Source organism: Natator depressus, chromosome 2 (genome assembly GCF_965152275.1).
Source record: "Natator depressus isolate rNatDep1 chromosome 2, rNatDep2.hap1, whole genome shotgun sequence".
Classification (NCBI taxonomy): domain Eukaryota; kingdom Metazoa; phylum Chordata; order Testudines; family Cheloniidae; genus Natator; species Natator depressus.
Window position 1 is genome coordinate 163,747,179 of NC_134235.1, and position 14,800 is coordinate 163,761,978.

The following is a 14,800-nucleotide window of genomic DNA, read 5'->3' on the forward strand; positions in this document are numbered from 1 at the left end:
AAATTGCTTTCTTTCTTATATTTACCATATAATTATAAAATAAATTGATTGGAATATAAATACTGTACTTACATTTCAGTGTTTTGTATACAGAGTGGTATAAAAAGCCACTGTATGAAATTTTCATTTGTACTGACTTCGCTAGTGCTTTTTCTGTAGCCTGTTGTAAAACTAGGCAAATATCTAGATGAGTTGATGTACCCCTGGTTGAGAACCACTGCTCCAATGAACCCTTTCACAGAACTGAATGTATTTAGTAAACAGGAGCTAAGCATTTCTCATCATTCCAAGTTTGTTCGTATGAACGTGGATTTTTGTATTTTTTATTTGAAAATAAAATGTCAATTCTAAATTGGCAGACAAAAAAGTCTCAGTGTTACAAACCAGATAACTGCTAATGGTTTTTATATCTGACCCCATTATTTTCCACATGCATAGTTCATGCTGCAAAGCTACAACACATAATTAATGTCCCAGATGACAAGCTTTCCAGAGTCTTTGTTTCATAAGCCCAGAAAAGAGATAAGTGTCTTCCCTAGATGACATTCTCTTCAGACGGCTGCTAATAATGCAACATACCTTCCCATCCCTTAGGGCACTGGGTACATAAAATGATTGAAAGTTTATCACACAGTGTATAGTAAGCTATCTAAAGAGACACTAATTCATAAAAATGTGCATTTTGTATACTTGGCATTTGTTTTGTTCTTGGTCATATCCTAAGTTTTCTTTTTGTACATGACCCACTTTGGCTGTTTACCGAACTAAAGGAGATCACTGGAAAAATCATATTTCCACGAAATGCTGCAGAGTGGATTGTGCCAGTAAATGAAAATATTGTCTCCCATCTACTGAAAAATATTAGTTTTGTTCTTATATCATCATTTCAAGCAGTGAAAAACAGGGGAGTGTTTTGTTTTTTTTTAAGGATCTACACTATGATACTAGAGTAATGATGGGTCAGGGAATTTTGTAGTGGAAATAATTCATTCTCTGGTATAACCAGTTAAATAATGCCAGAGCCAAAACCAGTCATGATGAACCCCCATTGGCCAGATTAGAAGCTGAAGTAAATTTGCAAGAACAGCTATTCTTGTCAGATTTCCAGGCTAGTTCTGCCAACTCCTGAGGTTTTGTTAGTTCAGATAGAATTCAGAGAAGAGACAGAATTTTTTTGAGTTATCTGAACTGTACAGCCAAACCTTCTGAAGTTCATCCTCAGTTAATTCAAAGCTCAATTTTTTTCTGATGCTAAGAGTTAATGAGAGATTTGGACTGACAGTGGTTTGGGGTTAAAGCTCAGGTCATGTAAAAATGTCCTGAGATCAGCTGAGATAGAGAAGAACTTTCCAAAAGGCAATATCACCCTTTAGGATACATCAGGCTGTTGGAATGAATTATGGGAAGAGTGTGGTTGTTGCCCTTAAATAACACAGCAAAATTTAAAATCTATATTCTACCTGAGATGCTCTTTCATTCTCCCCTCAGGAACCTGTCCTGAAATATTCGGTAGTAAAAACATGGTCAAGAAGGTTAGATAGAAGCCAGTAGAGCATCTTTAACCACTGACAGCTACTATGGAGAGAGAAACAAAGTACCTCTTCCAAGGTGGTATCTGAAATACCATAGCCAGTCACATGTAGACGTTCAAGGTTTTCATCCATAGCCTGAAAGAGGCCATTAAAGAAGGCCTTATCTGCCTTCGTTGGAATCACATAGGTCAGCTCACTCCCACTGTTCTCTTTTAGGAACGCTTCTGGTACATAGAACTGTACCAGAGATGTGACTTGACTGATGTACTCAGGATCCTCGATTTCAAATGCAGAGGGCTGTGCAGAAAGGAAAAAAATAATAAATGGAATTTATATGCCATCAGAAAATTGTAAAACAGGTCAAACTGAAAACAAATATGGGGCCAATGCTGGAAATCCTTCCTCAATTGGGTAGTCCCAGTGAAGTTCCTGGGTCTAATCTTGTGAGCAAGGGACTACTCACCATGAGTAAGGGATTCCAGGATTGGTCCTCTATTCAGCAAATCATCAAAATTACTAATTTTCACTATGTTGCTAGATTATTTTATGTGCAAATTAATTCAACTATGAAGGTTGCGAAAAACATTTGCTATACACCAGTATTAAATAGACCAAGTCTTCCCTGCATTGCTGGTTATATAAGATAAAAGAATTACCACATTTATCTCGCATGTAAATTACTAGCAGCGTTGCAAGGTTCCCTCAGAATAATTGATATGACCTTTTCTTAGCTGGAAGTACATATTGTGCACAATTCTGTCACCATACCTTTTTTATGAGTGTTAGACGGTATCCCTGGCCATATGTTTCCTTCAGATAAGAGGGAGGACCACAGCATCTCAGCTGCCCCTGCTGCAGGATGGCAATGCGATCACTGAGCACTTCTGCCTCATCAAGATGGTGAGTGGTGAAGATCAAGGTGCAACCTACCCCAGGAAGAGCAGTGCACACAGATTAAGATTTTATTTTATAATGTTTTCTCATGAGAGAGACTTTTTTTTCCAAGAGGATACTTGAGGCGATAGTAATTCTATAAATTTACAAGCATGTACTTCAGTATGCAGAACACAGACACAAAATGCCTGCTAACATGTGTCCCATTCACACTCACTGAGACTATACAGATTATAAATCAATGCAAAGTTTGGACTAGACTCTAAGAGAGACAACAACAAGCAGTTGCAATTTCAAGGCTGAGAAGGTGTTTTGTGAGATTAAGAGATTCTTAAAATCACGTAACTCTGGTGCCGGTTTCAAGGGATCATTCACTGTAGTTTATTCCAGCTAATAGGGAGGGGAGGTGCCTGCTATCTCAGAAGCTTACCTCCTACAGTCACTTTTAGCTCAGGACACTTGAAGATCAATGGAATGGTTTGACTGATGAGTATTTTCTTTAGAAGAAAAATATATGCAGCCATATGGGAAAGTAAGAGCCCCCCAAAAATGAAAAAGCAAAGTCAAACAGTGATGAAAGTAGGAGATAACCCTTTTCATCCAGGGCAGGATCAGCATGGACTTATAGCTAAATTGAATCTTGCATTAAATCCACTAGATTTTTCAAACCGTGGTTCATGACCCGGAACTGGGTCATGGAATGGAAGGGACTGGGTCGCAGCAGCTCTGGTCAGCACCACCAACCGGGCCATCAGCAGTGCTACAGAGCTAAGGCAGGCTAGTCCCTATCTGTTCCGACACCGTGCTGCGCCCTGGAAATGGCCAGCAGATCTGGCTCCCTGGTGGGAGGGGGGCCATGGGACTCCGCATGCTGCCCCCGCCCTGAGCACCGGGGGCTATGCCTGCGAGAGCTGCACGGAGCTACTTGCACACCTCTGCCTAGGATCTGGACCTGCTGCTGGCTGTTTTCAGCACGCAGCACACCCACAGTGCCAGGACAGGCGGGAATCCTGCCTCTGCACCCCAGCTGCGCCGCTGACTGGAAACTGCCAGAGGTAAGACCACGCCCCAACCCTGCACCCTAATCCCCTGCCACAGCCCTGAGCCAGCTCCCCCCCAAACCCGGAGCCCTTTCCTGCACCCCAAACTCCTCATCCCGGCCCCACACCAGAGCCTGCACCCCCAGACCAGACCCCCTCCTGCACCCTGCCACAGCCCTGAGTCCCTCCCCAACCCAGAGCCCTTTCCTGTACCCCAAACCCTTCATCCCCAGCCCCATCCCAGAGCCCTGACCCCCTCCCACACTCCAATCCCCTGCCCCAGCCCAGAGCCCACACCCTGAAACCCTAATTCCTGGCCCCACCCCGCAGCCCTCACCCCTGCACCCCAACCCTCTGCCCCAGCCCTGAGCCCCTCCCACATCCCAAACCCCTCATCCCCAGCTCCATTGGGTCGCGGGCATCAACTATTTTCTTCAACTGGGTCATCAGAAAAAAAAAAAGTTTGAAAACCACTGCACTAGATCAACCATCTTTCCTGAAGACAAAGAGAAGTAAGCTTTGAATTTTAGTTGTCTGCTTTAAAATTTCAACAGCTGAATGAAACAGTTATCTCTGTTAGGATTTCTGTTCAGCAACTGGAAAGCAAAATACTATTTTCAACCACCCTTTGCCTGGAAAGGATGTTCGCCAGAACATGAGATAAGTTTTGTACCAGCTCTGTACTTCAACAGAATGTCCCAGATTCTCCGACGTGAACATGGATCCACACCACTGGTGGGCTCATCTAGAACAACTGTCTTTGAGTTTCCAATAAAGGAAATAGCAATTGAGAGCCTCCTTTTCATTCCCCCAGACAGGGCTCCAACACGTTTGAACTGATGGTGGGATAAATCCACATCTTCCAGGGCTCTAGAATAAGAATACAAATAAAACTGTGACCTTTGAAAATTGCAAGCCTTTTTAGATCAACTACCACATCATCCCAACCAGTGACGCTGGAACATTTTGAGTAGTGGGGGTGCTGAAAGCCAGCCCTCTTACCCTTTCTCCCCCGCCCCAGAGCTGAGTCTGGGAGCAGGGCTGTGTCTTTGGGAAGGGGGGACCCAGACAGGGTTAAGGGGGCTGAGGCTGTGGCCACCGCTGGGTGCTGGCGTGGGGCCCAGAGCGGAGCCCCAGGCAGGGGCTGGCAGCCAGGACCCCAAGTGAGGGACCCAGAGCAGAGCCCTGGGAGTGTGGGCCAGGCATGGGGTCCTGGGAGTGGAGCCTTGGGAGCAGCAGATGAGGCCAGGTGCATGGCTCCGGGCCAGCAGCTGGGGTGGCGGCCGGGACCCGAGGCCCAGGTGCAGGGTTGGGGAGTGGAATGCAGGGTGTGGAGCCAGTGGCTGGGGAACGGGCCTAGTGGCTAGGTCCTGAGCTGGGGAGCAGAGTCCCAGGTGGCATGGTGAGAGCAGAGCCCTGGGTGCGGAGCCAGCAGCTGGGGAGCGGGGCCAACCCTCGAGACCCGAGCCAGGGAGTGGAGCCCTGGGTTTGGGGCCACCACCCTCCCGCACCCCTACTTCCCGTGCCTATGATCCCAACCCACAGCAAAGTGACGAAAAGTCACTTATATGCAAAATATCCATGGGCAGTTCAAGTACAGATCAGCATATATAACTATTCAGTTTCTTCTGGTATCCACTGAAAAGAAGTAATAGTAATAATCAAAAAAAATCTTATTTTTAATGGCAACCTCCCCATGAGCCTCCTGAAATATACTTTTAATGGCCTCTGTACAGGCTAAAGCAAAAAAGAATTCAAAATTATAGGCCTCAACCATGTTCCAGTGAAGTCACTGAGAGTCCTTCCATTGATTTCAATAAGCTTTAGATTAGCCCCTCTAAGAATCTGGATGGAGTGGGGAACAGTTCAAGGACAGCTGAGGATAGTTCAAGGACTCTGAATTATTATTTAATATTTGTGTAACCTAGAGTTACCAACTTTCTAATTGCAGAAAACTGAACACTCTTGCCCTGCCCCCAAGCCCCAGCCCATGTCCTGCCCCTTCCCTGGGGCCCGGCCCCCCGCTCTCCCCCACCCTCGCTCACTCGCTCATTTTCACCAGGCTGTGGCAGAGAGTTGGGGTATGGGAGGGAGTGAGAGCTCTGGGGTGGGGCTGGGGATGAGGGCTCAGGGGTGCAGGAGAGGGCTCCAGGCTGGGAGGGTGGGGCTGAGGGGTTCGGAGTGTGGGAGAGGGCTCTGAGCTGTGGCAGGGGCTTGGGGTGTGGGAGGGGGTATGGGCTCTGGGCTGGGGCCAGAAATGAGATGTTCAGGATGCAGGAGGGGGCTCAGGAAGGGGGCTGGGGTGCAGGAGTGGGTGAGCGGTGCGGGCTCCAGGAAGTGCTTACCTAAGGCAGCTCCCAGGAAGCAGCAACATGTCCCACCAGCTCCACTTGCTGTTCCTGCCTTCAGACACCGCTCCTGCAGCTCCCATTGGCTGTGGTTCCTGGCCAATGGGAGCTGCAGAGCCAGCGCTCGGGGTGGGGAAATTGCGTGGAGCCCTGTGGCCAGCGGGACATGCTGGCCACTTCCCAGTAGCCAGGCAGAGTCATGCAGGGAGCCTGCCAGGACCACTGTACTGCCAACCGGACTTTTAATGGCCCGGTCAGCAGTGCTGACCGGAGCCGCCAGCATCCCTTTTTAACCAGGTATTCCGGTCGAAAACCAGACACCTGCTACCGTAGTATAACCACCCAGGCAAGTAACAACCCACACATTGATCTGAAAGAAACAATTATAAGAATTAGCACATTCTGCTTCTCCTTAAAAACAAGAACTTTAAGGCCACAGCCTTGCAAAGAGATCCCCCAGTGCAAACACTTACGTCTTTGTGGTGTCCCATTATATCAAACAGATGCCAAACAGAAGCAATGGTATGAAGCCCTGATGAATTCAGCTTGTAAATAGGTGCCAGATTGAAAGGCAAAGCCAACAGAACAATATAAACCGCAGCAGAGCACATTTCCCCACACTTTGTGAAAGGTCATCTCTTGGGAAAAGGAGATAGTTTATTTGCCATAGGCTAGTTAGTCCTTAGCCATTGTTTGATGCTGCCTCCATGTATTATGTGAACACCTGTCCAATAAGAACTGGACTGCAAGACCACTAACTTATTTCAGGTCACCCAACAGCCATTGGCTGCTAATTATGTTCTATCACTATCAACCTGGATTGATTTGAACTGGCAAGCAAAAGACAAGATATCCCAGTGCTTGTCTGCTCAGTCCTCCAGTCCTTCAAAGTAATTTCCTACTTTAAAGAAAGCAAATTTCTACAGCAAAGAGCTGACTTTATATGAATAAATACATTTATATCAAGGTATACACAGCAGGTTTTCCAATCTTCTGACAAGCTACATTAAAATCTTGTGTTGCTTTGTTTAGAAAAAGAAATGTTACTGTTGCCTTAATCTTTTTTTTAATTTCTCATTTCTGTATTAGCCTTAGCAATGGGGGCCTAATTTGATACAACTGTTCTGCTTCCCATAAAAATATCCAGTTAGTGGCAAGAATCTATCCCCCGAGTCTATGAGGATCTTGCATAGCATTGTTATTACATGGTTCTAGGGTATTCAGAATTCAGTAGTCCAAGTACTATAAAAGAGAGTGTTTCCTCTTCAACTATGCTTTAGCTGAAACCACTAGAGAATTTTTTTAAACCTTCTCTGTAATATTCTTACTCTAATTTTTATTTCCATAATTTTATTACTGAAAATTAAGATCAGGAAATACATTTACAAGCCAGAATTTTAGAACACCAAACCCATCATTAGCGCTCTCAGGATTCCAATAGTTAGGGCTGACTCTCCTAGCATGAGGCTTTGTTCGTTCACCACAGTGTTCTTAGAATGGTTTTGAAGGACAGCCTACATACAGGTTTCCCACAAGGAAAATAAGAACCACTAACCTACTGACTTGCTGATGTAACTGTTTCTTTGTCCATAGAGGTGCTTTCACTGAGCCATAGAACAGCAGATGCTCTCGCACAGTTAAGGTGTCAAACAGCACATCATACTGTGGGCAAACACCCATCTCCATTCTGATAGCAGCCAGCTCAGTATGTATATCCCTTCCATTGATGATGATGGTCCCAGAGCTGGGCGGGTACAGGCCTGTCAACATTGATCTGATACAAGAAATAACAGTGTTGTTGTAGCTGTTTTGATCGCAGGAGAGAAGCAGAAGAGCTCTGTGGAGCTCAAAAGCTTTTCTCTTTCACCAACAGAAGTTGGTCCAATAAAAAAAAATATATTACCTCCCACTCATAAGAAATAACACAAATTCAATAAAACCACCACATTCAGGACACACTATGTTGTACCCTGAATTCACTTCTGGCAATATTTTCTTGTCTAGCAGCTGCATTATTTAAATGATGCTGGAGTCTGTATGGAGGAAACCTTGAGATTAATGCAAAAATGGTTATTAATAAAATTATCATTTACTCTTACAATGTTATATTTACTGATTTTAAGAAAGACCTACATTTATTTGTATACTCATTGTGCTTGGAGATTTGAACACATATTTTTGTTTTTGGTTGCTTATTTTATTAAATGGAATGTTGAATTTTATTAAATAGAATTCTTTAGGCAATCTTCTTTCTGGCAACCATTGACAACTCTCAAGTGTCAAAGGCGATACCTTTGCTATAAAACTCCAGTATGTTTATACAGGGTCTAAAAATTAACTTTTACCTTCAATTTTGCTTTAACTTTCTATACTACTTTCTTTTATGTTTTTAAAATGTACATAAGCATTGGTTATTGTGATGAGTGTTTTGCATAAAATAAATATTTAATACAAATCTTTACTTGAAAGATGTAAATATATCGCAAAAGCAGATCGTAAATCCAAGAACCATTTTGGTCCAAAGACCATAATAAAGGGGTCTTATAAAAAACAGGAGATCTTTTGTGTAAGATACCAGGTGATATAAATATGATCTTACCTTAAAAAAAATTGTATGATGATATTTATGCTTTAGAAAGAGTCCTGACTTTAAAAGAAGGTAAGGATGTTCTGTTTAGAACAAAGGGAAATGTATGGATGTGGTGTTAACTGTAAAACTAAGATGTAAAGTGGGCTTTCGTTTTATCCCACCCTCCACACAGGCTCTTTCAACACAAAACCTCTAATTTACAACGTACTCATAAGGTGCTAAAGAATTTTCTTATTGAAAATAATTTCTTCTATAAGCACTCAAAAGCATTCATTCTTCATACTAAGAAAATCCTGGATAGCTGGAAAATGTTTTACGGAAGTTGTTGGTTACTTTTATCTACCTCGTTTTTCCTTTTAATGGTTCAAAACTTTGTTTATTCCTTAAATGCTTTTGAGATGTACAACTGCAAATATTTTATCTAAATGAAAAGTTTTTTATGCAATAATTTACTAATATCTTTGCTAAATGGTAAGATGCTTCATGTACTATTATGGAATCCACTGACCTTTCTGTGACTGGCTATTAGTGTAAGAAGTCATTTGAGTATACATTATTATTTTTTTATTAATTGGGGGGGGGTTAATTAGTTATCTGGCAATGCTTAAGCAACTTCCTTACCAAACTCCTAAAAACAAGCAGCACCTCTCCAAAGATTGAGTAGGAGAAAGGACAATAATTTATTTAATGAATACTGAAGTTTAAAAACCTCTCTTCAAGAATTAAGTTTAAGACTAATTCAAAATTGAAAAACTTTCATATCTAACATATGGGTGGCTTGAACCTATTTGAAACAGAATTTCAACTCCTGATGAAACCTACTGAATAGCTCAGAAAATGGACTGAGTAAAAAGTTAAAACTCTAACATTAAGGATGTTCTGACAGTTTCCTACCACAAAAAAGCAAAAGCAATTAGAAGTTTATATTTACAAGGGAGGGTTTTTACTAAGACCAACCCACAAAGGTATTGAGCCAATGAAACAATGACAACAGCTTATCTTAATCCTACCAAGTCTGAAAGAGGTGTTTTCTCCTCTTTCCATGAAATTAGATGACGAGAGGTGCATAAAGCAAATGACCAGCAACACTCTGCTCTCATCCTCAACTTTGCAGAATTCATCACAGTTCATCCTGTTCATCTCTGCAACTGAGCTGTGACCAACTACTAAGAAGAAGACAGACACTGAACAGCATCAGGAAGAAGCAATTTTCTAGCTCAAATGGCATCACCATCAAGACTTCAATATGGATTGGTGAGATGAAGTTGTAGAGGGCTGCCAAGGAATTAGATTTAAAGTTTTCTTGTAATGATGTTCATGTGATATTGAAATACCACTGTAACTTAGGATATCCATAGTTTCTTCCATTAAACCACAAATTGTTTAGACCATTTATTTCTAGAGAGGAGCCACTGACTAACCTTTGGTAAATAGAGAAAGAGAAACAGTGGGATTTAATTTGAATTTAAGATTCTGGATATTAATTAACTTGCCATTCAAAGAGTGGTCTTGAGACTTGACACAGGACTCTCTACTAATTTTGGGAATAAAAGGACCTCTGTCAGGGCGCACAATTTTCAAAGGTGTAACCTGTCCAAAGTTCTCCACAGACCCATACTGTACATAGAAGAGTTTGTAACTGAAGTAACAATTGTTTATCTTTTGTTTTTTATTTTTCACATTTCCTTTCCTTGGTAAGGCAGTCATAGTTACAAACTGTATTATTTTGCTTGTTCTAATTGCCGTTTCCCCTTAATCCTGGCAAAGAACACCTTGTGACTACAATAGTGGGAGTCATGTCACTGAATTAGCATTATGAGAGAGAATTAAAGGTTTGCCCTGCTATTTCTTGTTTCTCTAAATTGTAAGTTTTAGTAATTTTTTTTAAATAAAATTACTTGGTGTTCAACAACTTGAAACACTCCTTTGTACTCCAAAAGTGCTTTAGGTAGATCTTCAACTGATGTAAATTGGTATACTTCTATTAGGTGTATGGAACAACAACAACTTGCACAAGTGGAGTATTTGGCCCTTTATAATTATGGAAAAGTTTCTAATGGTATAATCTTTTTTTAATTAAACCCAATATCAATAATTCATTATCTCTCTTGCTATTTCCTGAACAAGGCTCATTTGTCTAGCAGGCAGAAAGAGAGAGAGAGAGAGACAGAGAGACAGAGACAGAGAGAGATCAACTGACCAGTGTTTCCTGGTTAAATATGATATATCTCTCACAGTTTAGCTGTAAATGCAGGGTTAAATCTCTAATTCCTAATTCATGAAGGTCAGTTCTGCAGTCCTTACCCATGTTAATCAAGTTGACTAAAATCTAGAATCCAGTTCATTCTCATTAGTAATGTATGTACCTGCAGGGGTTGAGGAAAAAATGGTCGGAATTCTTGATATTTCTTTAATATAAAGGGCAGAAATAAATTAACTTTTTAATTAAGCCAGATTTTTAAAATGTTTTTCTTTGTTATTTCTGCTTCTTTTAAGCTGTCAGAACATCCTCTTCAACATCCAGGAAGAAAGCTTGCAAGTTCAGTAAACCTCTAAGATCTCCATCTCATGGAAGCATAGGTGTGAGGAAAAGAAAGAAGGGTTTCCTTCAGGTGTCTCTGTACCCATGCCCACAATAACCCCTCGTCTCCCAGCTACCACTAAAGCTGCTTAAAACAATAGCTTTACCACTGAGGTTATGATAAAGGAGACCCAATTTTCCACAGCAATGCATTTGTTTTGCCAGGGGCACCATGGCACAGTAAATTCATTTAAGCCGTCTTAGTGACATCTTTTGCATGGCAAAACTGTGCAAGAACAATAACCAAGCAAGGAGATGGAGTAGCTCATTTGCTGATGTACAAAACATTTCAAGCATCAGACAAGGTAAAATGTGTAGTCGGCCATCATTCAGCAACGGACATACATTATTGTAGTCTTGCCAGCTCCATTGGCACCCAAGAGAGCTGTGATTTGACCCTTGTAGAAAATGAGGCTGAGATCTTTAACTGCAGTCTTTTTGTTGTCTGTGTATTTTTTGGTGAGCGACATCAGAATAACTCCTATTGGGCTTCCTCCTTCACTTATGCGTCTCTCATCTGGGGGCAGAGAACCTGTGTAAATGAAGAATAAGGTTTTAAAAGCGCTGGCAGTTATATAGTGAAAATTCATTGGCTTTACCTTTCCTGAAATGGTCCTCACTGCTGTAACATTTAAGCTACAGGGTCAGGTGGTATAAATTGGGATAGCTCCATTCAAATCAATGCTGCTATGCCAATTTATAATGATCAAGGATAGGGACCACAGTTATGCTAAGTATCTAATCAGTGAAAACGTTCAATTGCAGCTTAAAACACCCAAACTAAAACTGATAAACATGTGTGCACATGCTAATACAAATATACACATATATAGTAATTATTAAAAAGTTAATGTCATCTATTAAAATGTATTTCTTGAATAATGAGATTTTTACAAAGGAACGAGCAAAAGTGGAGGTTGCAGATCAGAGAAAATGGGAACAATATGGATTGACTAAATGGAGTGGAGAAAAAGAAAAGCACACAACATGAAGGAAAAACAGACTAGTGTTTGGAGAACCAGTTCTGTTTAAATATGAAACAACCAGAACCTCTGCTCGTTGCTCAGTCATTTTTCATATTAGCATAAAGTTGGTTCTAACCCCTTCCAACAACCCTGTGACCATCCTCCAACTAGACTTTGCCAGCTTCCCTGCAACTCATACCAATGTCCTTCTCCTGGTTCATCCTCCCCTTTACCTTTCCTGGATTGTGTTTCAGAGGCCAGAACCTTTAACTCTAGCAGCCCTTTCTGCTACTTGATATGAATCTCAGGTGTACTCTGGAGCCTAATACAAAGGTGCTGGACCCTGCCACTGCTCAGGTGAGAGAGAGAGACTGGAAGGAGAAAAGAAAGACCAAGAAGAGCAAAGAGTTGTCAGGACTGAGAGAGAAAAAGTGAAGGTCTCTATCCAAAGAAAACATCAAAGGTAAATGTGAAATCTATTTTTTGGAGGGACCTGTTTGTGAGGAGAGATCACGCTGTGGAGGGCTTCAAAGTCAAGATAGTTCAGATAATATTCCAACTAACATCTACATATTTAGACATTTAAGTGAACCTCTGAAGCTTCTGAAATTTTCCCTTCAGTAGTAGAGAGGTATTGATACAAAATTCTCGTGGGTAACTGGGACTTCTGGCTTCCACTATAGATAGCTGAACCAGCCCAGATAATTACCAGATAGTATGTAATTTCATATAGTCACAGAAGACTGCCAAGGCCCAAGAATGGATGTGGGTGGCATGTGTTCCTCTATCCATGAATCTTTAATCAAAATAAATACATGACATTGTAGTGAAATGGGCCTTGGAGAAAAGAAAGAAATCAGATTTTAAAGAGCAAAACATGTAAGGAATGCATAAGTAGCCAAACACAGAACTGGAAAGAAATAGTGGAAATGGTTCTAGGCAGCGGTAGCCCTGGAAAATAGAGATGATAAGCGTGTTATTAAAATGTGAGGTTAAAAAAGAGAGCCAGAAAGGGCAGAGTTTAGAATAACAAGACAGAATGAAAAAGAAAATTCACATAAAAGACAAACTTTTCACAGAAGCAAATAGAAGATAAAAACAGAGCCTTATGTTTGATTTCATCTGAAAAAAAGTGTAACTGAAGAAAAACAGAACTGTGGCCATGAATTTTAATGAGCACAAAATTGTTCAGGTTAGTGAACACTGTACAACACTGTGAGGAATGTCAAAGGGACCTTAAAAAGCTGGGTGAATGGGCTGCAAAATGGCAGATGAAATTCAGTGTTGACAGATACAAAGTAATATCTATTCAAAGAGTCATTTGAACGACTCATACTGTAATACCAAGGTACCAAATATACAGGAATGACAGAATAGGTCAGGCTAGTGGGAGAGTGGCACTTTATGTGAAAAAGCACAGAGTCAAATATAGTAAAAATCTTAAATGAATCAAACTGTACCACAGAATCTCTTAGAAATTCTGTGCTTGAATAATTAGAGAATAGTAAGAGGACTATACTACTGATCATCTGACCCGGATGTTGATGGTGATTGTGAAATGCTCAAGAAAATTAGAGACAAAATAAAAAATAGAAGACTCAGTAATAATGGTGGATTTCAACTATCCTCATATTGATCAGGTACAGGTCACATCAGGATGGGATTCAGAAATAATGTTTCTAGACACCACTAATGACTGCATCTTGGAGCAGCTATCCTTGGAACTCACAAGGGGAGAGGCAAATTTTGATTTAGTCCTAAGTGAAGCACAAGATCTGGTCCAAGAGATGAATATATCTGAACCGCTCAGAAATAGCAACAACAAGATAATTAAATTTAACATTCTTGTAGAGGGGGGAAATAGCAAAGAAACCCACCACAGTAGCATTTAACTTCAAAAAGGGGAACTACACAAAAATGAGGAAACTATGTAAATGGACATTAAAAGGAACAGTTATACGGGGAGACTATGATGGATCAGTAAAGTGCCTGGACCACTACCAGTGACTGGAAAATCAATTATCATGCTTATTGACAAAAACAGCCGAGTTAGTGGGCCCGTGTTAGCATAACTAAGCCAGGAGGTGAGGGAGTTTGAGCAACCACAAGAAGGGAGCCTGACCCTGCATCCTTCCTGGTAAGATCTCTGTTGAAATTGCTGAGGCATGGGTTTTAGAAAACAGGAAGCTTATCTATATTTGTACTCTGGGATGTGTTTGTCAGGGCCCTCAAGCATGCAGACTTTGAAAAAACACATTTTTCTAATTAGCGATCTGAGGAAACTTATTACTTAACCTCTGAAATTGTTTGCTTAACAAGTTTTTTTGATTGACATGTTATTGTCATACTAACAATAAATAAGGGGGGAGAAGTTTGGGTAGTTGGAGTACTTTGTGAACAAACCTGAGGGTACCCAATGGCAGACGGAAGACAGGAGATTGGATGGCTGTCATTGTGCCACTTGAAAACTGCTCCAGGCTTTGGTAATTATTGGGGGTTGGGGTTTTTTACTAACCAGTTGGGGACATATATAAGTGCTTGAGACTAAATAAAGTACAACTTTAAGTAAGAGCACTCTTGTACTGTAATGTCAATCATCTATCAGTTGGATGGCGATGTCCCCATTTACTTATGTCCTGCCTCTGCCTCACCAAGAGTAAATGTTACCAAGAGGTTTGGGTTCATAAAGCCCCGGATAACACAGTCACAAGAGTGAAATGCCTGCAAGCTGCATGGAAACTTTAAAAACACCAAATAGAGGCTCAAATTAAATGTATACCCCAAATTAAAAGAATAGCAAGAGCACCAAAAAATGCCACCATGGCTAAAAAACACAGTAAAAGGAGCAGA

The 14,800-nt window shown here is 41.3% G+C and overlaps 1 protein-coding gene across 1 annotated transcript in view; it reads right to left on the bottom strand.

The window, feature by feature from the left end:
* The window catches only part of ABCA13 (ATP binding cassette subfamily A member 13), a 291,776-nt gene that overhangs the window by 149,235 nt on the left and 127,741 nt on the right, over nt 1-14,800 (bottom strand). The window contains exons 37-41 of the mRNA XM_074945249.1: nt 11,331-11,549; nt 7,370-7,588; nt 4,140-4,336; nt 2,301-2,458; nt 1,599-1,829 (exon numbers count right to left, since the gene is read on the bottom strand). Coding sequence (XP_074801350.1) covers nt 1,599-1,829; nt 2,301-2,458; nt 4,140-4,336; nt 7,370-7,588; nt 11,331-11,549 — 1,024 coding nt within the window. The remainder of the gene's footprint in view (nt 1-1,598; nt 1,830-2,300; nt 2,459-4,139; nt 4,337-7,369; nt 7,589-11,330; nt 11,550-14,800) is intronic.